Below are 26,532 nucleotides of genomic sequence, written 5' to 3'. Positions count from 1 at the left end.
GGTCGAGTATATATGTATATGTATGTGTGTGGTGCACACACACGTGTGTACTTATATGTACACATATGCATACACGTTTGCATGTATAAATCCGCACAGAATTTGTTTTTAAACACTCCGGAAGGGCTCACTTGATTTTCCAGGTGAGAATTCCATCCTCCAAGTTTATTTGTCACAAGTTCATTCAGAAACAAAGCGTACACTGGACTCACTTGACTGGGGGCTCCTCGGACCGTAGACCCTGGCCTGGGAATTCAGCAGTACTGGTCAGCATCTCCAGCCTCCTTCCAGAGCCCAGAATTGCTGGAGAGGAAGGAGGAAGGGAAGCGGAAAACAGGAAGGACACAGAAATCACAGGCGTAGACACCAAGACAGAGGGGAAGTCAGATATTTACGTGAGGCGTCACTTTAAAGGCCTAGATCCACTGACACAGGCCAGAAACCGGCACTGAGATTGCATGAAGAGGCCTCCGTGGCCTTTAAAGGAACAATCTCAGATCAGATCAGTGAAACAAAGGGACCAGGTCCAAGTGGGCAACGGAGCAACAGGTGATACTCTACAGCTTTCCTGGCATCTAACACCTGCAGACGTCTTCAGGACCTGGCGCAGATGCTGCAAGAGACCCCAGAGAATCACAGATACCTGAACGCTTACCCTCTGTAAAAACATGCTCCTTCCCATCCACTGAGATATTCCATTAGTGCTCGTCTAAAACAAACCCCTTCAGCCTGTTACCACAAAATTTCAGTTAGGCAATCCCTCAGCCAGCTTCCCACCCAGCAGAAAACCCACAGAAACCGTCTGCTCTGCTTCAGGGTTCTGTTTTCCCAGGCCACAGGTCCCCAGCTCTCCTTGTGTGTGACCTTCCGCCCTGCTAAGACCACCAGTCCTGACTGGCTTCCAGCGTCCTGGAGCCTCACAGGAATTATGGTCATGGCTCCATGGTGACAGTCGGTCTCTAGGACACCCTGACCCATCCCGTTCCTGGCACTATTCCTTTCCTCCATCTCCACGCTGACATCCCATCCTGTCCCGGCCACCTGCGGATGCCAACGTCTTCAGTCTTCAGGCCAGTGTAACCACTGATAAATTCCTGGAACCCTCATCTTATTAGGTCCCCACTGACCCAAGTACCTGCTTCTTTAAATTCTTCAAGAACTTAATGACAGGGAAGCAGGAGCTGGCCTCAGAGCATGCAGGAAAACCTTTCATCCTTCCTAGACCACCAGTAAGGTAGCTCTTGGCCTTTGACCTCTGTCAGAAACCTTCAGCTCTGACCAGGATCTGCCCAGATTCTCAGGAAGCCTGGAAGCCCCTCAAGCTTGGTTTTCCTGAAGTCAAATCCTCCTGGCCCATGTCCTCTCCTAGGAACCTGGCTTTCCTGAACTCAGGTCTGAAACAAGTCCTTTGGGCCTGAATCTCCAGCCTGGGCACTGTTCACGATGGAAGCTGTTCTTTCACCTAGTATTTACTTTTGTGCCAGAAACCAAGGCCTCTGACCCGCCACTGTGCTGCAGGAAGTCTGGGGAGAAGCGAGATAGCAGCTGCTGCATAAAAACCCACGCCAGGCCGGGCGCGGTGGTTCACGCCTATAATCCCAGCACTTTGGGAGGCTGAGGCGGGTGGATCACGAGGTCAAGAGATGGAGACCATCCTGGTCAACATGGTGAAACCCCGTCTCTACTAAAAATACAAAAATTAGCTGGGCATGGTGGCACACGCCTGTAGTCCCAGCTACTTGGGAGGCTGAGGCAGGAGAATTGCTTGAATCCAGGAGGTGGAGGTTGCGGTGAGCCGAGATAGCGCCATTGCACTCCAGCCTGGGTAACAAGAGTGAAACTCCGCCTCAAAAAAAAAAAAAAAAACCCACGCCAAGCAAGATAAAAAGGACAGGCAAGAAGAATGAAAGTTCCACTCCATACATTTCACCTGCTCTCTTCATCTAGGAGGCCAAACTCCTACATTTTCAGGTTAAGGCAAAGCTCTCCCAGTGAAGCCTTCCTGACTCCTGGAAGAACTCGTCAGTGCCTCCTCAAAACCCCTGGCCCTCCCAGTTACAGCTCTGACCACAGTGCCCCCAACTGGCTTGTAGGGCTGTGCTCCCTGCAGGACGCCCAGCACCAGGCACAGTGCGCAGACTGGGTGAATGCTGGCAAAAAAGCAAGTAGGCACAGATGGTTCAAGGCGGCACGGTCAGAGAAGTGGAAGGAAATGGCTCTTCTGAGGCTGAGCGGGAGCAAAGAAGAGGTTCTAACATATAAGAAAAGGGAAGTATAAATCACCCTTTCCTGCACCAAAATCAAACTACTGTTCAGGCTCCAGGAAAGAATGTCTCTATTCACCTAATTCATTAAGGCTTTTCCTATCCACTTGTTTTCTACTGGTTAATGGGGAAGTCCTTCAGCTCAGCTTTTGGAGACTTACAAAATCTTCTGAATAGAGGCTGTTGCATCAGCGGCCAACAGAACTCTCATGAGTATTGGTTGCAAAAGATCTTAACACACCACACACCCTCGGCTGGACATTCTAACAGTAGTCATGTACCAAGCGCAAAGCTCAAAGCCAGTTTTAGACGGTGGAACTTTCTATGCGTGGTCACTAAGTTACCTTTGACTACTGAGTAACTGAAGTAAGGCTGTGGTGCAGATGAGGGAGTGCATTTTCATTTAATTTTAATTAATTTAAATAGCCAAATTTAGAGAGTGGCTACTATGATGAACAGTACAGCTCTGGCCTCCAACTGCTGAGGGAAGATGGAAGACTGGGCAAATGAATCCACAGGCATTCATGAGCATGCCCAGAGCCACAGAGGAAGGGAGCCACCTTGGAGGGCAGCCCAGAAGGTCATCTGGCCTCCTTGAAATTACAAGACGTGCTGGCTTTGGTTCCGGTACACGTGCAGTGATGGATGGTTACTCCTGCCTTACAGGTTTCCCTGGGCCCTGAGTCATGTGACAAGCGTTTGGTGAGCTCCCTTCCAGGGCCACACCTAATGCAGCGAGCACTGAGGATACAAAAGTAAATCATTCAGAGTCCTAGCCCCCAGGAAGCCCCAGCCTGCACGTGAAAGGGAAGGAGGAGCTGAAATAGCAGGAGGGAAGATGGATGAAGGAGGCTGAGATCAGAGAATAATTAACCTTGACAGCCCATGAGCAGCAGACATGACTCTCCCCCAAAAATGTCATGGTGTGTCTTCCACAGTGCGGAGTTGTTGCTAAAGCTGCCACATGACTAAGTTCTCACCCACGGGACATGAGCAGGTGATACGTCTTCCCACTGTGCCTGGGCTTTTAAGAAGCAGATGGGCATTTCTCATTCTTTCCTCCTTTGGCAGCTATAGGCAGAGGACTCTGAAGCCCCAGGGGAAGACAGAATACTCTCTAAGGCAGGTGCTGTGCCACTTTCTGACGAGAAAGAACGAGCCTGGATCCCTGAGTCACACCATGGAGGAAAGCTCCCCACCAACCTTTTCCGGATTATTATGCATGAGAATAAGCATCTGTTGTGTTAGGCCATTGATGTTTTGAGCTTATTTTGTTGCAGCACCTTGTGTTACCTTAACCAATACACCAAGCAAAGACTTTGGTCTTCATGATACAGGTAATACAAGCAGAGACACATGATGCAGGTACTTCAAAAGTGGTACTGTGCGAAAGACAGAGTGGGAATGAAAGAGTAGAGACAGGAGTATCTGAGGACAGCGCCGCAGGGATCTGGTTAGAGAATGGGAAGGAAGATCCAAAGAAGAGCGCAGCGGCCTTTAGGACTAAGTGTGAAGAAAAGAGGCAAAACCAAGCCTGATGATGCCTCCGACCACCAGCCTAGACAGAGGCCGACAAGGAGGAACGCGCGAGGGGGTTTAGCAGTCCCGCACTGCCCATGTTCACTCACCTGGGTGAGAGCTGTGACCCTGTTCCCCATGTCTGGGAGAATGGGGGGCTCATCGCCTACTTGAAAGTCAAAGTAGACGGTCTTGTGAGAGAAGGTGGAAAACTCATTACTGAAGCAAAACTGATAAACACCCTTGACCTCAGCCCGGTGCGTGAAGCTGTCGTACTGCTTCTTGGTTTCTCTGTAGATGGTGTTCCCCTGGGGGTCCTCCACATAGCAGTCAACATCGTAGTGGCCTCCGGTGATGACCTGACAACCATAAAAAGCTTGCTGTTATCAAAGGGGCAACCACCACCTACCAAATGCCAACCAGACCCTGTGATCAGACCAAACATTTCTGTCATTTAATCTTCAAACGTTTCCACTTCCCATTTTACCGAGGCTGAGCAAGGTTAAATAAATTGGCTGTGGTCACACCACTTGAAAGTGCAAGGGCTAAGATCTGAATCTACGCCTGCCTGACACCGAAGTTTGCTCTGCAGGAGTTCCATGAGCCTAATCCTTTCCGTTTTACAGAAGAAGAAACCAAGCTTCAAGGCTAAGTAAATTGCCTCAGGTTACACAAGAGAAAGTGGTAGGGCTGGGGTTTGTCCTGAGGGCTTTTGCTTCCAGTGCTCACTCACCTATTGCACTATTCTGATGCATGAACGAACATACCCCAGGATAACTGCTCTTCATGAGATGGTGCTGATAAGGCTTCCAGAAATCCAGAGCAAGATGAGGAGGGATGCCCAAGAAACTATTCCAATGCAACCAGATACCACTGGTTCTTTATCTTTGTTTAATACTTAACACAAGACGGGCAGCAAATCACTGCTTTAGGGCACTGCCACTCACTAGCCATGTGACCCTAGACAAGTTACTTTACTCTCTGAGGACATGTCTTTATCCATGAAGTGAGGATTCACTAAGTTATCACACCTAAGTGCTTAGCACAATGTCCAACATGGAGCAAGTGCCCCTAAAACTGCCAGCCAATTACTGGACAATTGCCAGACTGCAAACTAGCCCCCTGGAGATGTGGAATTTGATTTGGGGCCACTCTAGAGCACACATGCTGCACCTCCTGCTTCTCCCTTCCAATAACAGATAAGTGCACCCCCCCTACCCCCAGCAAGGTTTATTCTTGGCTTGCTGAATGGGTCTAGTAGCTATTTACAATGTATTATTACTAATTGAATAAAGGAGAATAAAAATATTGATGGACACATTCATGGGCTTTCTAAGTGTCAGAGGTAGAAGAATCCCTGGGAATCATTTAGTTCAAACTCTCCTTTTAATATAAGAAAAAATAAGACCCACATGCAGCAAAATCTGACAGGTAGGCAATGGCTATAACCAAGATCCATCAAAGGACACGGTCAATGGGCTCCATCTGCTTCCAAACTAAATGTCCTCTTTGTCCAGACAAAAGTTACTGGTCCTGCCCAGCAAGCTTTGCATAAAGCAGTGAGCATCCCGCTGCTGGGTGTGTTTAAGCCCAGGCTGGACACACTTTGACAAGGGATTTCGCCCTGGCAGTGACCAGATGATCTCTGAGGTCCCCGCAACCACACAATGATCATTCCTTTTGTCACTGCACCTAGGTTGCCCACATTAACCAGTCACAATTTGCCTGTTGTCCACACAGACGTGAAAGTGGACAAATCGGTGACTGAGACTACCACATGTAAGCTGTCTCCAAGCACAAGCTTCCTTCAGCACCTCTAACCACAGAGGCACTGGTCAAATAGCTTGCCCTCATTCCCGCTGCCCGCGCCACCTCACTTCTGAAGTCCCTGTCAGCAAGCGTCCACAAGCAGACAGCTGTGTGAGTACGATGCCCACTTGGCCCCCAACCCTAGGCCTGCTCACTAAATCTCGGGGCGGACCCCTCACTCAGGACGTGCTCCTGTCACTGTGGGCCACGGGATCTCTCAAAGGAGACGGGAGTACAGGACCCGCGCTTTTCTAAGCCATATGGCAAGAGCCAAGTCTTGCAAGCACACCGCTCCTTGTAAACACCGTCAGGCCTCGATGGCTGCGCTGGGCCCTCCTTTCCAAAGCGCCCATTCTCGCCTCTGCTGCCCTCACCTCACTCCAACTTTAAACGCTGGAGAGGGGAGAAAGAAAATAAAACTCTGAAGCCACTTCCTCTCGCTGCCATTTCTCAGTACTCGAACGCTCGGGTAGAGGGCCCGTGTCCAGCCGATCAGAACTGGCGTTCTTAGTGTCTCGGGGCCCGCGGAGGTCTCTCCGGCCAGCTTCCCAGGCTGCGGGACTCGCACCTGCGGCGCTGACTCCCTCCCGCCGGCCTGGCCCGTCTCGGGGGGGGCCTGATGACCCGAACCCTCCTCCTCACGAGGAAGTCAACTGGTCTCCGGGGATCCCCACCCCCTGCAGCCTCCCTGCGGCCTCCGTGGCTAGGGGCGCGCCAGTGTCCAGGAGAGACCCGGGAGTGGCGGGAGAACAGAGCGCGGCCGGGCGCCCGGCCTCACCTGGTAATCCAGGGAGAACTTCACGCCCTGCTCCACCTCCTCGTGGAAGCACTGCTTGGCGTTGTCCGGCAGCTCGAAGGTGAGCTCGGCCCCGCGGGGCTGCTCGGCCCGGAGCAGGAGCAGCAGCAGGAGCAGCGCGGAGGCGGAGCGCGGGGCCGCGCAGCCCATGATGCTCTCGGTCCCGTCCCGAGGGCCGCGCTCGGGCGCTGCGCCCCTCGCGGACTGAGGCGGCGGCTGCCGAGCCCAGGGAGGACCTGCCGGAAGAGACGTGGCGCTAGCCGGGCGCTGCGCTTCCGGGACGGCAGGCGGCACAGTGCGCAGCCGCGCGCTCAGAGCGCGCCCCGGCCCTTTCCGCCAGCTGCGCGTGCGCGCTGGCCGCGCTGGGCCGGGGGACACGCCCCCTCCCCGCCTCTCGCGGCTCGGAGGGTGGCCTCCGCGGAGGGGAGGCGGGCCTCTACCCAGCGCGCCGCCACCCGGAAGGGGCGGAGCCCTCCGCTGTTCCGCGCGCTCCCGGACCTGCAGGGCTGAGCTCTCTCCAGGCCGGCCCGGGTCCGCCCTCCAGCTGCTGCAGCACGAAGCACGTGGGGTTTACTCCCTCCATACGGACGCGGCTTTTGACAGCTCTGTAACTTCAGTCTCACACTTCCCTCGAGAACCAGTCTCCTTGTCTAGAAATGGGTGTGCCCAAATCTAACATCCACAGTAGGTGGGGAGCTAGGTGAAAGATAAGGGAACGCTGGGAACCCCATTAACACTCCTTTCTTCATTCCCGTCCCCTTCCCAAGGTGAAACAGTGTGTGTGTGTTTGGGGAGGGGTGTGTAAGTAAAGATCCATTATTACACCTGCTCTGGGAAAAACACAAGCGTGCTCACACACAAACGATCTTTTGAAAATCTAAGTAAAGTCTCGCAGCGACTTCAGGTATATTTTGGCTGTCAGGACTCGTTGAAAAATTTTCTTGTACAAAACTGTCACATTTTTGCACTCTGACTTCTTAAAAGTGCTGAAAGCAGATAACTTGGTTTACTGTCTTACCCATGACCACTGACCTAAGAAGATTTTTTTGTATAATCGTAACTATTGGTATGGTTTTATATTCACTGTGATCTAATAAAGAAAAAAGACATAAATTATGATATCGATACTCAATAAATAATTTATTCAGGAGAGCATTACTAGACGTGGTATATCTGCATTTCAGGAAAGAATGTTACTGCCCATAGAGATCTCTGCTGGGCACATTTCACCATGGATGAGCATGCTAATATGTGTGAGAGCAACCTGTAGGCTTGGAAATAACATGCACGCATAACAAAGCTGTTAATAATATTGACTAGCTCAGTGACAGGCATGGAAGAGGTGTTTAGTAGCGTCCCTTAAGGTTCCTTTCCTAGGACTGTCCTATTTCACATTGTTTTTTAGGAACTGACAGAAAACATGGAAGTCATAATCATCTGATCTAGATGCACTGAGTGGAGAAACGAATGACAGATAGAAGACCATGATGGCCTTGGCACAGCTGGAGCGCTCAGCTAAGACTAACAAAAAGAAATTTCAGGCTGGGCACCATGGCTAACGCCTGTATCACAGCATTCTGGAAGACGGATGTGGGAGGACTGCTTGAAGCCAGGAGTTCAAGTCCAGCCTGGGCAACATAGTGAGACCTCGTTTCTACAAAAAAAAAAAAAAAAAAAAAAAAGGAAAAGAAAAGAAAAAAAAATAACCAGACATGGTGGTGTGGGCATGTAGTCCCAGGTACTTGGGATGCTGAGGTGGGAGTATTGCTTGACACCAGGAGTTTGAAGCTACAGTGAACTGTGATGGCCCTACTGCACTCCAACATGGGTGACAAAGGGAGACCCCATCTCCAAAAATCAAAGTAACTTTCTCCAGATTAAATGTTAAGTCTGCAAGTCAGAGCAAGCAGAGTTATACACGCAGGCTGTTGGCTGGGACACCTCGGTTCTCCTCCAAGCATCCTATTAAGGCTAGATTACTTCCTTATATGGCAGGCTCAGGGCGACATCCCAAGAGGAACCACACACGAGCAGCAAGGCCCCCTGAGACCTAAGTTTCAGACCTTTTCCAGTATGACTTTCTCCACATTCTGTTTCAAAGCAAGTTGAAAGGCCGGCCCAGATTCAAGGAGGTGGGAAAATGGAATCTACCTCTGGATTCTAGGAGTTGCAAAGTTACGTTGCAAAGGAGGAGCATACTGGGATGGAAGGAATTATGGCTGTTAAGCCTCTTCCCTAGTACCCAGACTCACTCAGCTTGTCAATGGCTAAACCAGGAAGTGAACCCAAATCTGCTTAATTCTGAAGACTACCAGCTTCCCACTAAACACACTGCCTCTACCCATACCTCAGGGAACACTTGTCCTACACATTCCATATGGCAAACCTTGGACCAAAGCATGAATCTGACACTGAGGCACATTTCAGCTCACACAGTAAATGACTTTCTGGAACTAGAGATTTCCAAAAATAGAATGGACAAGGATAGTGCATTTTTCATCCCTGAAAATATTCAAACAGATGCAGGTGAACAGCCAACCCCTTAGCAACAATAGAGATGATTCATGAACCTGGGTGACGGATTATAATGGTATATGACTCTAAGGTTCCTTCCAACCTTTATATTGCATGACATATGGTACTAAAGGTAGGATAACTTGAAAGAAAAACCAAAAATGTTTCCTATCCACATTAGTCTTGGGGTGACTTCTGTGAAGGCATTTTAAAACAGTAAATAAAAGAAACACAAAAAATAAAATGCAAATAATAAAAAATTAAAGCAGTAAATAAAAACGAGAATTTTAACAGATGCAAAAAAAGGTGACAAATTCAACATCCATTCGTGCTAATAAAAACTTTAGCCAAACAGAAATAATAGACAACGTCCTTAATGTCATAAAATATAACAAATTTAGAGCAGACGTCATGATTAATGATAAACACTGAAGTCTTTTTCTTCAAACTTGCGAATAAGACATAAATGCCTGCTATCACAGCTGCTATTTAGCATTGTCCCAGAAATTCTGGCGGGAAAGGTTAGGCAAGAAAAATAAATAAAAGGACAATAATTGAGTATATAAACACCCGTTAGTGCTTACGTCTAAGGGGAAGGAGAATGCAGAGGTGGCACCCAAGGAAGGTTCACGATAACTGAACATTTATGTCTTACTTCTCTAAATATGTACAGATGCTCCTTGGCTTACAGTGGGGTTACATCTGAATAAACCCATCGTGAATTGAAAACATCCCAAGTTATATGTGTTATCATGAGATGGGCAGTATAAGGTGCACCAATCTGTGCCCTGAAGCAGAATTTTATCATTGCTTCATGCAACAGGAGCATTCCCTAGCATGCTATTAGGATGTTGAAACGAAATCCAAGTTTATCTGTGCCTCATGCAGGTAATTGATGGTGAAGAAACAAGCAACACAGTCACTGTGTGGATTGACTAAAGCAAATGGAAACTTTGCAAACCACTTAACGTTGTCATGGAGCTATAACCAATGCCAGCTTTTCCCTGAACAAACCAATCAGAGAAAGGTGACACACACTGCCCTCCTGAGACTCACCAACTTACCCAGCATAACTGTTTTTGTGGCTGTCAAGCATTTAACTATCCCTCCTATGGGGAAATCCCAAACTAGGTGGGAGACTAACCTGCCTCTCATCACAGAGTCAAAGAGGGGCAGATGGTCCCTCTCCCTCTGCTCCCGGGTCCCAAGGTGTGTGGGCATGGGACCCAGGCTCTGCCAACTGGATCCCCTTGTATCTGAATCATGAGGGGGTGTCTAGAGAGGTAGAACACCATGGAATATTATGCAGCCATCAAAAACGAGGAGTTCGTGTCCTTTGTAGGGACATGGATGAACCTGGAAACCATCATTCTCAGCAAACTGACACAAGAACACAAAACCAAACACCACATGTTCTCACTCATAGGAGGGTGTTGAACAAGGAGAACACATGGACACAGGGAGGGGAGCACTATACACGGGGGTCTGTTGGGGGGGAGTGGGGGGACAGTGGGGGGTGGGGAGTTGGGGAGGGATAGCATGGGGAGAAATGCCAGATATGGGTGAGGGGGAGGGAGGCAGCAAATCACACTGCCACGTATGCACCTATGCAACAACCTTGCATGTTTTTCACATGTACCCCAAAACCTAAAATGCAATTAAAAAAAAAAGAAAAAGAAAACACAATGGTAGTTACCAGAGGATAGGGAGTGGTGGGTTGGGGAAATGGCCAATGATTACAAAATTTCAGTTATATAAGAGGAATAAATTCAAGAAAATTATTGTACGACACATCTACACTTGAAAATCACTGAGAGTATCTTTTAAGTGTTCTTGCCACAAAAAATGATAGATGCAGTAATATGTCTGTTAATGAGCTCAATGTAGCCATTCCACAATGTATGCATATTTTAAAACATTATGTTGTACACTTCAAACATAAATAATTTTTCTGTGAATTAAACAAACAAATTTAAATCTGAAAAAGAAAAAAAGCTTCAATCTTTAAGCTTTGGACAGGAAAATATTGTGACTAAATGGCTACAGAATGATCTTTAAAAACTGAAAAGCTTTTTGCAATTCACACGTTATGTTGGATTCATGGAAATGACTCATGTTCTCCCTTGAGTGTGAGGTAAAGAAACACTAATATCTTAAATATAAGAAGAGAAAAATCCATGTGCCCACTCACCATGCATGGGTTATATTTTCCTTGTGCTAAAAATTTAAAATTCTTCTTACCCCATTGGGTCTTTGTTTCTATAGAAATAAATATAATTTCTTCTGCTCTTAAAAAGAGAAAAAGTAAAAAGAAACATCATGTAACTTTTTGTCTTACCTACAACACGGTGGAGTGGAAAGAGAATGAAATTCAAGACCTGCTCATTAACGTTGTGGCATTAATGTTTTGACATTCTGTTCCTGTCTGGGAGTCCACATCTGAAACTCTAAAATAGAGGTTGAGGCTGGGGATTCGGTGGGTTGATGCCGAAGGTTTTCTTCTTCCAATTATCAAGACTTTTGATAATTTCAAACAGCAAGCTTGAACTCCTTTTCTTCAATTTAAAAGAAAACCACAAAGAAAAGAAGAAAAATAAAGGAAGGAAGGGAATAAGGGAGGGAGAGAGAATGGAAAGGAGGAAGAGAAGGAAAGGAGAAGTGACCTCACGTGGTCTATGAATGAGTGAGGGTAAGACAGGCTATGCTGCAGTAAAAATCAACCCCCACATTCCACGGCTCGGCAAAAGTTTATTTCTTGGCCGTTCTATGTTTTTCACAGGTTCAGAGGCAGAGACTCTTCCATGTATTCATTCAGGGACCCTGACTGACAGAGATCCCCATAATCTTGAAATTTTTTCACCTCAAACACACATCTCAGTCACAGCAACAGGGAAAGAGAGCGTGAGAAGATCTCACGCCAGCAGTAATGCATCAGCTTAGAAGAGACACACATGTTACTTTCACCCACAGCCCATCGTCTTGAATTTATCTCATGGCCCTGCTAAAGCCCAAGGTAAGTGAGATTTGTCTTCCACGTGTCTAGGAGAGGATAACTGAATGTTGGTGAATACCAGTTATATTTGCCACATCACAGTAAAATGAGTAACAGTAAAAACATAACAAAGACTTGCAGTTTCTGGTAAAGACAAATTAGATTATTAGTACAAACAACTAAAAATGCAACTTTAAGAATGTTTTCTGGGAGGCATCAGAAACCTGGCAAGAGAGGAAAGAATTAACCAAGCGATGGGCAAAGATGGCCGGGAGGAGACCACACCGGAATGCAGCTCCGAGCAAATGAGACGCAGAGGGCTAGAAGACTGGACGATTCCAAGTGAGGTGCAGGGTTCATTTTGGGGAGACTGGAAGGACTCTGAAAGCAGCCCGGGGAGGGAGCCAAAGCAGGGTGAGGGCCGCCCAGGGAGAACGAACCAAGACAGGGTGGGGCGTGTCCCCACCTCGAACGTGCAGCCAGCTCGGAGGGTCGGGGGACGTCACCCCCCGGGTGCTCCATTCGGATCCTGTGCTTACCTCATCCCTCCTGCAACCCACGGTCCAGGAGAGCCCCGCCAGACTGAGGGGGCCCTGGGTTGTTCATGCAAATCTGAGCCACGGCTCCCGCCTGGTGCTGTAAGTTGTCGGCTGGACCAGGGAAGAAGCTTGGACTAGCGCCAGTGGGATGGAACTGCCCGTCCCAGAGAAGGAGGCAGAGATGAAAGCAGGGAAACAGGCCATTAGGCCTGGAAGGTCCACCCCCCACAAAACTCAAACTGAAGCCCATGCCAGAGAGCTCGGCAACGAATACATCAGTTTGACCCCAACCAGGAAGATTGAGTTCAGAGAAGGAGAGATGCCATTGGGAAGGAAGGGCGAATTTCACCTGCAAACAAACCCCAGGGGACGACCACCCACCCAGCAACCTGACTGCATCTGAGGAGCTCAGCAGCGGAGGGAGGTTGGGGAGGGATAACATGGGGAGAAATGCCAGATATAGGTGACGGGGGATGGAGGCAGCAGACCACTTTGCCACGTATGTACCTATGCAATAATCCTGCATGTTCCGCACATGTACCCCAGAACCTGAAGTGCAATAAAATATATATTTTAAAAAAAGAATTACCAAGCCAAAATTGAGGGGAAAACAATAATTTAGAAAGAGAAGCATTCTCACAAGTTACTTTTCCCATGACGGCATTGGCCAATCCTGAACATTTTGAATTTTCATTTTTACAGTCTCACGGGGAGAGTGGACAAAAACCAGAGCCATAAGGAGGATGTTGAGGGCTCATCATTTCACTTCCTGCTCAGAAACTGTTACCCTCAGATACTATGTTAAATTCAAACTCCTGCCTTCACAGAAGCAGCACATCCTCTCTCATCCTGACTGTTTCAACTCATCCCAACCATCATCCATATCCTACAAGGTCCAGTCTCCATTTGGGCCCCACATGCTATGGTGACCATGGTCGTATCCAACTACATGGGTTGGCTTGTGTTATTCATGTGCCTAGAAGGATCTGCCAGCTCCATTTAGTAACCCCATCCCACTCACACTCTCTAAAAAACCCCTCTCTCCTCTTACAGCCTACGATGCCCTCCCTTCTCCCTTTATATAATCATTCCTTGATCTTCCTACTGTTTCAGGGGGCTTCCTTATAGTACTTTGTTAAAAATTGAGGCTTAATTGACATGCAATACCTTGCACATATGTAAATTGTACAATTAGGTAAGTTTTCACATGCACCTGTGCAACCATCATCTTAAGCATAAATAAACAAATCTATTTCCTGCAAAAGCTTTCTCATTTTTTTGTAATCCCTTCTTCTGTCTCTCCCCATTCTTGTCCTCCATTCCTGAAACCATTATCAGCTTTCTATCACAATACATTAGCTAGCATGTTCTAGAATTCTGTATGAATGGAATCATATAATTGCACTGTTTTTTAGTATGGCTCTTTAAACTTTGTATAGTCATTTTAATATGCATCCATGTTGTAACAGATGCCAATAGTTCATTCCTTTTTATTGTTGAGTAAAATTCCATTGTCCATATAAGTATGAGTTTACTTGTGGTCTCTCTAATCTATTCATTGATCTATTTGTTTACCTTTATGCCAATACCACACTGTTTTGATTACTGTAGGTTTATAATAAATCTTGAAATCATAGAGAGCTAGTCCTCCAACTCCATTCTTTTTAAAGCTGTATTGGCTATTGTAGGTCCTTTGCATTTCCAAGTGAATTTTATAATCACTTTTTTTTAATTTCTAGAAAAATACCTGCATAAATAAAACAAACATATATAAACGACTGGTTTTTCACAAAGGAACAAAATATAACTCAGTCAACAAATAGTGCCAGAAAAATTAGATATCCATGTGCAAAAACGATGAACCTGGATCCATATCTCACACCCAATATAACTCAGTCAACAAATAGTGCCAGAAAAATTAGATATCCATGTGCAAAAACGATGAACCTGGATCCATATCTCACACCACATACAGAAATCAACCCAAATGGATCATAGACCTAAATGTAAAACCAAAGGCTATAAAACTTCTAGAAGAAAAATGGACAAAATATTTATGACCTTGAATCAGGTAAAACTTTCTTAGATAAGACACCAAAAACACAATCTGTATGAAAGAACAAATTGATGAATTAGATTTCAAAAATATTCAAAATTTCTGCTTTTTAAAAGATTCTGTTAAGAGAATAGGCCGGGCGTGATGGCTCACGCCTATAATCCCAGCACTTTGGGAGGCCGAGGTGGGTGGATCATGAGGTCAAGAGATTGAGACCATCCCGGTCAAAATGGTGAAACCCCGTCTCTACTAAAAATACAAAAAATTAGCTGGGCGTGGTGGCGCATGCCTGTAATCCCAGCTACTCGGGAGACTGAGGCAGGAGAATTGCCTGAACCCAGGAGGCGGAGGTTGCGGTGAGCCGAGATCGCGCCATTGCACTCCAGCCTGGGTAACAAGAGCAAAACTCCATCTCAAAAAAAAAAAAAAAAAAAAAAAAAGAATAAAAACATGAGCCACAAACTGGAACAAAATCTTTGCAAAGCATCCACTGTTAAAGGATGACCTAGAAGACAAAAAGAACTCCCAAGACTCAACAATAGGAAAACAAATAGTAGCTAGAATTGTTTAAATGAGCAAAAGATTTGAACAGACACTCCTTCAAAGACATATGGATGTCAGGAAGCACATGAAAAGATGCTCAACATTTTTCCTCATTAAAGATATGGAAACTGTAATCATAGTGAGATACTACTACACATCTGGAAGAATAGCTCAAATTAAAACGACGATAGCAAGTGCTGGCAAAGATATGAGGAACTGGAACTCTCACACACTGCTGGTAGGAATGTAAAGTGACACAATCGTTTTGGAAAACAATTTTGTAGTTTCTTAGTTTCTTAAAAAATGAAATATATACCTACCATTTAATTCAGCCATCCCACCCCTAAGTATTTACAAAAGAAGAAAAGGAAGCATATATCTGTACAAAAACTTGTATATGAATGGTAGTCGCTTTATTTATAAAATTCCCGAACTGGCAACCACCCAACTGATCATCAGAAAGTGAGTGGATAAACAGATTGTATCACGATGTAATATTGCTCAGCAATAAAAAGAAACGAACTAGGGATACATGAGACCACATGGGTGAATCTCTAAGTGATTATGCTAAGTGAAAGGGCCAGATGCAACGGAGTATACGCTGTAGAATTTCACTTATATAAAACTCTAGAAAATGCAAGTTAATATGTACTGACAAGAAGCACATCAGTAGGTGCTGGGGATGAGATACAAAGGGGATGTGTAGACTTTTCGTGCAAATGAAAATGCTCATTACCAATGAGAACACACGGGAGGGGAACAACACGTCCCAGGGCCTGTTGGGGGGTAGGGGAGTGAGAGGAGGATACTTAGAGGAGGAGTCCCTAGGTGCAGCAGACCGCCATGGCACACGTAACCTATGTCACAAACCTGCACATTCTGCACATGTATCCGGGAACTTAAAGTAAAACAAGTTTAAAAGAAGAAAGAAAAGAAAAGAAAATGTTTATTTTCTTGATTGTGATGATGGTTCACAGTGTGTACATAAGTCAAAAGGATCAAACTGTACCTTATATGCACGTGCTTGGAAATCAATTATACCTCAGCAATGCTGCTGACAATAATATGTAAACAGTTTTATTCCAAAACATGTATTAACTTAGAAACAATGGGTAATTTCTTAGAATAATGCAACCTTCCAAATGTGACTCAAGAATAAACACGAAACCTGAATGGCTGGAGCGGTAGATGCTGTTGGGAGGCCCTGTACAGACTCCCTTCACCAGATGCTCACTCATCCCCGGCTGCTCTGTCAGCTGCTAAGTTTTTACAGCTTCCCGCTTCTCCCAAGAATTGCCCTAAATCTGGGTCAGAAAAAAATAGCATCTTCTCCTCAGCCCACAGTCTATGACTGACTAAAGCACGAATAAAAATAGGAGCCCCCGTGCAGTAAAGAGGGACGATTCGGCAGCGAGATGCCTTCTCTCTACACTCCTCCTCCGGGAATCCAGCCAAAGCTAGACCTTACCTGAGATCACCTCTTTCTGGGCCTTTCCCTCTGCTCAGTCCTGCCTCCCTACCTTCCTGAGACGTTTTCCCTGAAGATCACTCCCTCAGTACAACACAGGAGCCCAAATCACTGTCTCAGGTGTTCATTTCACTAAACCCAACGTAAGAACCCCTATCACCATTAAGTAAATGCAATTAGTATTTAAAGTCTGAAGCTCAAGTACTTGATAAAAGAAACGGCTCTGGACCCAGATTGCCAGATTGGGGAGTTCCAAACTCAAATTACCGCTTCCCAGCTGAGTGACTTCAGCCAGGTCACCTAATCCCTCTAAGCCTTGGTTTCCTCGTTTGTGAATGAAGACAATAATTGTACCTACACACTATGAATGTGCATGCATTAATGTACACACACGCGCACACACACATACACACACATACACACGTACACGCATACACACACATACACATGTACACACACATACACACACGTACACACGCACATACACACACGTACACACACATACACACACGTACACACGCACATACACACACACGTACACACATACACACACGTACACACATATACACACACATACACACACACACACGTACACACACGGAGTCCCACCTGGTCCAGATGATTTTATCAGCAAGATCTACTTACAAGAAAAACCCGTGAGTACAGAATCAAGAAACATTTCATTCCAAACTTAAACATTTCCAGAGAACGTAAAATGAGGGATCATTCCCCAGTACATGTTATGAGGCTAATATAAACCTGATACCAAGCCACACAAAGAGTATAAAAAGGGAAGACTCTAGGCTAATCTCATTTATCAGCACAAATCCAAAAAATCATAATCAAAGTATTAGTTTTGCTTTATTCATTTTGGTTGTGCATGTATGCTATAAGGACCCAATTTCATTTTTGTTTCATATGGAAAACAAATTTTCTCATCACCATTTATTGACCTGCAGTGCCACCGCTATCATAACTAAATTTTCCACCTATTCAAGGCTGTGTTCCTCTATTCTGTTTTTGTGGTCAGTTTATCTATTACTGCATCTTATCACAGTATTTTAATTACTATAACTTTTTAAATCTTGTCATCTGATACCATAACCTTCCAAATATCATTACTATTCTTCAAAATTGTCTTAGCTATTTTCAGTTCTTTGCTCTTCTGTATGAATTATAGACTCATTTGTCATTTTTAATGAAAAGTCTCATGGATATTTTCATTGCAATCACATTGAGGGAAATCAAGTTATGCTCTCCTCCCAGCAATATCTGATAGCATGGTAAAAAGTATCACAATAACACTCACTATCTAGCAATAGGGTGAAAAAGAAATGTATACAACAGTCTCTATGAAGAAATCTAAACACTTTAATGAGGGATTGAAAATGAAGATGAACTTTTTAGAGTAACAATTTATGCCTCTGGATTGGAAGATTTGATCTTTTAAAAAATGTTAATTAGTACCAAATGACTAAATGATATCATAGAATACTAATCATAATCCCAGTACAATTTTAATACTTAATAAAATGGTTTCAAGAAATAATTTGTCCAGCGAAGAGAATTGAGAGGGGACTTGACCGACAATTTGTGAAAGCAAATTGAAACTCTACAATAATTTAAATGATGTGCTGTGATACTGGTACAGAAAGACAAATACATCAGTGGAATGTCACAGAATGAAACAGAATGGGATGGAGGAGTCCAACAATTTTAAAATAAAGAATTTAGCATATTATAAAGATGACATTTCAAATCAGTGAGTGATATAAGGATGCTTTTGGCTTTAAGTAAACTAAAAACTAACTACAGCTATATTAAATGATACAAGAATATATTATCTCACATAACAGGAAGCTCAGAGGTGGTGTGGGCTCCAGGCATTACATCATCGGTTCCATTGCTCTGCTCTGCTCTTGGCTCTGCCTTCCTTTTCTTTATCTTTAGACTCTATCCTCCCATTGTTACAAGATTGTCAAACCAAACAATACGTATATAATTGAGACTTCACTGAGAAAAAGTGGAAAATATGATGGAACGATTACAACATATCATTTATTAACGTATTAGAAACATCTAAATGGTGCCATTACATGGATTTTGATACATCTTTGAGCACATCACCAGCTTGAGACTAGGATGAAACGCTAGAGAATCAGTTCAAGCAGCACACAATACATCTGAGACACCAACACACAGAAAGAGGAAGGCAGACACAACCCGCATTTGCGAGGTACCATTTACTTAACCAAGTTTTAAGAGAATAGACAACGGGTTTCCTTTTTTTTTTTTTTTTTTTTTCCAGAAAAAAAAAAAGGCTTTGGAATGTCTAGAAATTAAACCAAAGGTCCAGTCTTTAAGCTTTAGGCTCACATTCTGTAGTATATTTTGATAAATGGTCCAGAAACTCTTAAGCAGTTGAATTACTGAAACTATAGTTTGCAACTAACTTATAAGTGACTTCAGGATTCCAAAAAGACAAGCTAACCTCTGATCTAGAAAGCATGTTCGAATCTAAAGTATACTTTTAAAAAGCATTCTTATGAAGTTCATTGACACGGACAAAATCGCGTATTTATGCATAATCTATGAGAAAGTATTTTGGTGGTTGTACTGGTATAGAACAGTCTAATTCCACTAATGCATCGTCAAGAAGTGATGAGATAAGATACTATCCTGATGACTGTCTATTGAAAGGCTAATGCAAAGGTCACAACTGACCGATGCAGGCAATGAGTGGCATGAGAATACCTGATATGACACATTTGTGCAATGGACCGGCTGTCCTGAATGAGCAACTCATCGTGTTTGGTGTTTCACCTAAGCTAATTACTATAAATGGGCCACATACACTACTTAGGAAAAATTGAGTTTCCAAATCTTAGCTAAAGGTTTAGGGGGAAAAAATGCTCCTATGTAATGTCTTGCTATACCCACAGCTGGATACTACTAGCAGAGATTAGTTTTAACTGACACTAACAGCTGGAAAAGTTTGTAAAATGGGTTCTCTCTCTCTCTCGCTCTGTGTGTGTGTGTGTGTGTGTGTGTGTGTGTTTGCATTTAATGAGCTGCTGAGAATGATGGGTGTCTGTATGATTCTCTCTTTCATGCATTGGAAAGTTGTTCCTTTGCCTGGGATTGTTTCTACTCGGTAAAAACTATTAATGATTTAATGATTCTGAAAATAACTGAGTTGTCCGCACCAAACCAAGTTCATGAGCTACAGATTTTGGCTAATTTATGTGCTTTCCTTATTTTCTTCCCTTCCTACAAAGTATGAGCCCATTAGCCCTCACGTTTGACTGCGTTTGCCAAGAATCCCGAAGGCCCACCACTAGTATTGATTAGTTATCTTACTAAAGCACAATTTGAATTGTCTTAAGTTAACGGGAGAGCCTAGCTGGCAGGTCAGCACCCACATTTCCATACGGCTTTGTTGTTCTTGACATAGGCTTACCATGCATTCAATAGGTCTAGCAGGTGAGAGCAACCGAGCTGATGCCCCAGGAGAAATCTGGCCGTGTCTAGAGATATTTTTGGTTGTCACAACTGGGGAGAGGGTGTTACTGCCATCTCGCGAGTGGAGGCCAGAGATGCTGCTAAATATCCTGCAATGCACAGGACAGACAGCCCTCCAAACACACCCCAAGCTTGTTTTGTTTAACCATCATTAACTATTTTTTTGAATATTCAGATGAATTTCTAGCAAAGGTAATTACTGAAAAATTGTATAATATGTAGATTTTATGTGGCAGAATTTTTTACTTTACGCATGAGTTCAGAGATCAGTACTTATAAAAATAACTGGGGATCTCATGGAGATACTTGAGCTTTTCCAGGTAAACTTTATTCCATTTTGTGTAGTAGATGTATTATTTGAAATATTGCTTCAGCGGTCTCAAATAAATTAAAATTGCTTCTTATCCAGTGACTTCTATCTGTGCCGGGCACAGTGGCAGGCACATTCATGCATTGTGTCATTTAATTCTCACCACAACCCTGTAAGGTGAGGCATTACTAATCCTATTTTACAGATGAGGGGACAGAGATTCAGAAAAGTTAAGCTGCCTGCTCAAGGTCACACAGTTGGTAAATGATAAGACTGGTATGCAAACCCAAATATGTCAAACTCAAAGCCCTTACGCTTCCCTCTACATGATGCTGTCCTTAGGAACTATTGAACTCTTTAACTATAGAGCACATAGAGCTCAGCAGCACGAGAGGAAACATAAGTGGGAATAACCAAAAATATATCCATCTAAGATGTGGCGACATTATACTACATGTGTTAGGTCTCTACTTCCCTTCGTGGGTTTGCTCAAAGCAGCCTAAAAGGGTTGTGCAGGTTATTTCTACAAATCTCTTCTCACTTAGATAATTCAGGAAGAGAAGAAATCAGATTTTTCTTTAATTACCTAGATAACTGAAGGGGAAATGACAGTTTGCATCCCCTAAAATATTTAGGCTGCAAAATGAATGGTCCCCACTGCTTCTAGCCTGAGAACCACCCACTTTACCTTTTAATATATGCATACCCCATCCTCAGTTGTCCTTTGAGTTTTGAGAATAATCTAGAAATGCTTCTTATAGCTCTAATCTATAATTGTATAACATTCAACTCCAAGTTAGTTAACCTTGACTGCTTTTCACAAGATTTCAACACAAGAGCCTGTGTCTGGGGAAAGGTTCATTCCTGGAGCAAGATTTGTCTCTAAGGCATCCACTACCGTGACATATCGTAATTCAGGGGCCACATAGATGGGCTACTTGTGTACTCAGAGCACATACAAATTAGTATGTGAACAGAGTATGTTACTGGAGAGCTGAACAATTTTAACCACACCACGATTTGCAGTTCCCTGACAGAGGCAGAGCCAGGACCCACAGGCCAGAGCCTCTTCTGTGGGGGAAATCTGCCTGTACTCCATCAGATAGAACCCAGATACCCAGATTTAGTCACTGAGGGGTTGGTTTGGGGCTTTTGTACATTCTAACAAATGTTAAAGCCTCATTTTCTATGTAGGCACTTAATAGATTTATTACAAATGACGTACTCCAAATACCACCTCCTGATTTACATTCTTGTTTTCTGTTTGTCTGGTAGAAAATTACTGGTGTCCTCAGCTTAGATCATTGTACTCGCTGTTACCTTCAAACTCAAAGGCTTTCCTCCTTTGGAGAATTTTTGAAATTTTTCTCTTCAAAACCCAATTATCCCGAGCTCTTTTCAAGTAGGCCTATAAAAACTCGGGGATTATTCTCAGAAGTGAAGCAGCATCCTGCTTTCCTATCTTCTGAAGTGACCACACTCCAACATTAAGGAATGATCAGGAAGCAGTCTCATCCACAGCCCCTTCCGTAAACTATACAGATGTTTTTTAAGCCTTTCTAAAACTTCTAGGTCATGATTTCTTCAAAATCAGACAGCTGCTTCATTTGTTCAATTTGCATAGAATGCCTTCTGAGGAGCTTCTTTTTACTTCTTACGTCAACTCTCTTTGGTGAAGTTGGAGCAACAGGAACCATAGATTTTAAGCCACTAGCAAGAGGGGAAGAAGATTTGCTGCTGGGTCTAATATCCGGAATAGGTGGGTTCAGATTCACATTTAAAGGCGGCAGGAAGCCAGGCCTCGTTTGAGAAATGCGATCGAGGAGCAGAGTTCCAGAACCCCGTCGTTCTAGAAGATGTGGCGGCCTGCGGCGTGCTGAGCTGGGGGATGTGCTGGGCACGGCGTCCGGGGACTCCCGAGAGCCATGGAAAAGAGACGCGTGGGAGCCGTTGGGCTTCTTTCTATCTAAAGGTCCTTTGCTGGATTCAAGGACAATGGCGTTGGGAGGGTCAGGCCCTGGCTGCGAATCTAAGTCGTAGAGGTCATTTTCCAGCCGTTTGAAGGAGGCGGGCTCCTTGAGAGCAGAGGTCCCCGACGGACCCATAGCACATTTCTCTTGTTCAACAGGGAGCGTTCCTCTCCTGGCCAGACGTGGGTGGGGAGCCTGACCTTTTTCATAGGCTGCTTTCCAGGATGCCGGTGCCGAAGAGACTGGAATCTTTAGAACCTGCTCTGTGACTGTGTGAAAGAGGGTAGGGTCTTTGCTATCGATACTATTGGTTCTGGAGAGGGGTCCCCTTTTAGGGAAGGACACATCACTGATGCTCTTTTCTGTGCTGGCACCATGGGTCTCGTCCTGACGCGTCGAGACTGTCAGCACCGAGGGCGCAATCAGGCCCCAGGGTTCAGACTGGAGCCTCTTCAGTTGGGGCAAACGGGCCCTTTTGAGATTACTGACTTTCCTGGTCGGTGATCCAGGCTCATTAAGAGCCTTGGAGGTGTTGCAACTGCTTGGATGCCCTGCTTGGAGGCTGAAGAAGTGATCTTCCTTCTCAGTGAGTGGAGAGTCCAGGTCTGGAGCCTTCAGCTCTACGTCAGAGGGAGATGCACACAGTGGAGGCGACTGCCTGTCTTCTACTTTGGGTGAAGGCGGGACATTGAGATACTGTTTGGTGGTTTTGGTGCCTGAAGACGACTTATCTGTGGTGATAATAATCACCTCCTTCCCTTTGGCTTTGCAGGCGTCAAGGAGATGTCTCAACGCATCCTTGTCATCTGCATTTATTGCGTAAACCAGAGCTGACGCCCCAGTGCGATCCTCAAGGCTGGGGTCCGCTCCATTCTCCAGTAATAAGGAGACCACGTCTCCTCCAGCTCTTCTGATGCACGCGTGGATCAGGGCGGTCTTGCCAGACTTATCTTGGATATTAGGGTCTGCCCTGTTGTCCAGCAGGTACTTCACCATCTTGGACTTGCTGATGCTTTGCTGGTCCACGTGCTTGGTGATGCACGCCACCATGAGAGCTGTTTCACCTTTGTCATTGCTTTCGTTGATGTAAGCTCCCCCTTCCAAGAGCAGTCTGGTCAACCTGAGCCTCCCCAGCCACACAGCCTTTAGCAAAGAGTTTCCATCAGTCCTCAATTCAGTGTCATCATCCATCATATTGGCTACAGTTTGGGGTATCTGAGCCGCAGTAGCAATCAAACCTAGCAAAGGAAGAAGAGGGAACAAATGTCATACCTTTACGGCAGATCTGTGCAGCATGGTTATTACACGGTCTGGGCACAGTCATATCCCAACCAGATCCCAACTTACATTGACTTGGCCAACTTATTTAACACTGCTGAGTGAGTTTCTGCACCGGTAATGAGTGCGTCAGGGTCGGGGGAGGGATAGTAGTAACCTAGCTCATAGGGTCATTGTGAAGACTGTATAAGAGACTGTGTACAAAACACCCACATGAAACGTACTTAACATAATGCCTAGCATAGAGTAAATACTTGTTTAAATGCAAGATGTTACTGTGTTGACTGCACAGCACTTTTCACAAATGTAGAACTCTGCATTCCTTAGAAAAAGGTTTGCGATTATTTTCACTGCTGTATCCTCAGCATTTAGCAGTGATTCACATGTGATGAATAGGTGCCTCATAAATAATTGTTTAATGTGTTGTTATCAGTGTGTCTCAGAAAGACTATTAGGAAACACATCAGAATATTAATCCTTATTCTGGGCAGTGGGATTATGAGTGGTTTCATATTTTTCTTTTTGCAGCTTTCCCAAAATAAATATGTGTTGTTACTGCAATGGGGGTTGCGGGGGTGGGGAAGTGAAACAATTGTAGAACAGAATCAGTTATCCCTCTCCAGGTTGTAGTCCTCACTTTTCCAGCAGGTGTCAGAATTTGTGTTCTCCTTGTTCAGAATAACGCCCTGCTATGTTCTTCCCTCTGATTGAACTGATAGGAGGCAGAGAATGGAGAAGGGGATGCTTTTTGCCCACAAATGTTAGGAAATACAGCTCAGACCAAAGCTTTCTCAGCTGAGGTTTGTCAAACCTCAGTTTTCTGTTTGGATTCTTTTGCCAGTTCCCTAATTCCTGTACTCAAAATCTCCATCCTATGTGTTGCTTGAGAAGCCCTTCATAAATAAGGAGAGATGGGCATCCCAGTCTTGATGCCCTGCCAGCCCATGGGTATCACACTGGCCGTGTCTCTGCCAGCACAACCCCGTCACATAGACTTGTTGTGCCTTGAGGCTCCTCATGAGCAGATGGCTCATGTAGTCTACCTACCACAATGCCTGTTTCCTCCTCATCTGATTCACATCCTTCTTTCTCTTACTCTATTCTCCTAAGCAGTTATTTTATATTACTCTGTTAAGTTAGAAGGCAAAAGATTTTCTTGGTTGAAATTGAAAGATATATATACATCCCTTTGAAAAATTTAATACATGAATAGATACTTGCTATTTTTAAAAAACCAAACTACATGTACGTATATAAAGAGGAAGGGGTCTTCTTTATTCATCTCCCATTCCTCCTTGAAGTCACTCTCCCCCCTCTTCAGAAGTAACCATGGTTAAGAGTCTAGTGTGTATCTTTCTGCTTCTTCAAATGCATCGTTCTGATAACTACGTGAGTCTGATGTTCTTGTGTGTGTGTATTCTGCTGGATATCCTGCCAATCTACCATAATCCGAGGGCACTGTGTGTTTATTAAATACATTGACAACAAATCTCCATTTCTGTCTCTCCATCTCCTTCCCCTCTTCTCCTTCATTCTCCTACTGATCTCTGTGTGTGTGTGTATGTGTGTGCTTGTGTGTATGTGTATGCTTGTGTGTGATGGTCTTTCTCTCTCCTCTCTTTCTGTCAATTTCAATCATTTTATTCCTTTGTGGTCCTACGTATCCTTGTTGTGTTAAAGCCCCAGGCATCAATAAGCTTGTCAGTCTCTGAACTCTGGAGAATTGAAGAATTTCCAAGGACTAGATAAATGAGTGGAATTTCCAGAGAAAGCATGCTTCTTTCCATTTCATCGAAGGGGTCCTTCTTCTCCTGGCCTCAGCCTACCTCTCTAGACTCATTCCCTGCCCCTCCAGTCATCTTCACATTCTATCTTCGAATCTCGCTTCTCAGACGCACCACTCTTCATGTGTGCTTCCTCTTGGCACTGTTCATGTTTCTAACTATACGGCCTCCTTTCTCTTCTTTAATTATTCATCATCCCCCAAACTTCAGCTCAAATGTTACTTCCTTTGTACTCAAGAGGAAAATCACTCAAGATCAAAGAGGGAGGGTTGAGTAAAATTACAGTGACTCATCCTCAGACTATATAAAGAACTCCTACAAATCACTTCCTCCAAAAGAGGATACACAAATGACCAATAAACACATAAAAAGATACTCAGCCTCATTAGCACTCAAGGAAAATCAAATTAAAGCAAAACAAAATACCATTTTGGAATAGCTAAAATTAGACAGACTGACAATACCAAGAGGCATGCAGACAGGAAGCAACAGGAACCTGTTGGGAGTATAAATAAATTGAACTAAACTGAACTCTGACACAGTAATTCCATGCCTAGGTTTATACCTGTGGTAGTTTGCAAATGACGGCCATGAGGTCCTCCCCTCCTGGTACGTACGCTAGGAGTCAGCCTTGTGACTTGCTTTCACCTATAAAATGTAACATTGTGTGACTTTCAAGACGAAGCCTGAGTACAGCTTGCAGCTTCCAAGTTTGCTGTCTTGGAGCCCAGCTGCTGTGTAAAGAAGTCTGGAGTGCCCACCAGGAAGGGCACATGAAGTTTTCGCTGATAGCCCCAACTAAGTGCAAGAACGTGAGTGAGACAGTCTCAGCTCAGCCAGCCCCAGCCAGCCCCTAGAGGATCGCAACTGCATTAGGGAACCCAGGTGAGACCAGCGGAAGAAACACCCAGAGCCTGGGCCAAGCGTAGAAAAGAATAAAGTAATATGTGTACCAAAAGACAGCAGCAGCACTATTCATAAAAGACAAAAACTGGAAACAACCCATCAGGAAGAAAATAGGCTGGGCATGGTGACTCACAAGTCTAATCCCAGCACTTAGGGAGGATCTTTTGAGACCAGGAGTTTGAGACTAGCCAAGGCGACATAGTGACACCCTGCCTCTAAAAAAGAAAAAGCTGGGTGTGATGGCTTGCACCTATAGGCCTGGC

The 26,532-nt window shown here is 44.7% G+C and overlaps 2 protein-coding genes across 3 annotated transcripts in view; both read right to left on the bottom strand.

The window, feature by feature from the left end:
* The window catches only part of TMED3 (transmembrane p24 trafficking protein 3), a 41,322-nt gene extending 34,654 nt beyond the window's left edge, over nt 1–6,668 (bottom strand). For both annotated transcript variants that reach the window (XM_064366119.1, XM_021674398.2), the window contains exons 1-2: nt 6,370–6,668; nt 3,893–4,141 (exon numbers count right to left, since the gene is read on the bottom strand). In XM_064366119.1, coding sequence (XP_064222189.1) covers nt 3,893–4,141; nt 6,370–6,537 — 417 coding nt within the window. In that variant the 5' untranslated portion in view covers nt 6,538–6,668. The remainder of the gene's footprint in view (nt 1–3,892; nt 4,142–6,369) is intronic.
* Nucleotides 6,669–17,763: 11,095 nt separating this feature from the next.
* Nucleotides 17,764–25,997, bottom strand: ANKRD34C (ankyrin repeat domain 34C). Its single transcript, XM_012474852.3, has 2 exons — nt 25,929–25,997; nt 17,764–23,539 (listed from the first exon to the last, which is right to left on the bottom strand). The coding sequence occupies exon 2, from the start codon at nt 23,493–23,495 to the stop codon at nt 21,900–21,902; it is 1,596 nt and encodes a 531-aa protein (XP_012330275.2). The 5' UTR covers nt 23,496–23,539; nt 25,929–25,997; the 3' UTR covers nt 17,764–21,899.
* Between the last annotated feature and the right edge of the window lie 535 nt (nt 25,998–26,532).

This window comes from Aotus nancymaae, unplaced genomic scaffold (assembly GCF_030222135.1).
Source record: "Aotus nancymaae isolate 86718 unplaced genomic scaffold, 86718_ANA_hifiasm-v0.15.2.pri h1tg000064l_0, whole genome shotgun sequence".
Taxonomy (NCBI): domain Eukaryota; kingdom Metazoa; phylum Chordata; class Mammalia; order Primates; family Aotidae; genus Aotus; species Aotus nancymaae.
Note: the sequence above shows the minus strand (reverse complement) of the source record. Positions and strands in the feature narration are given on the sequence as shown.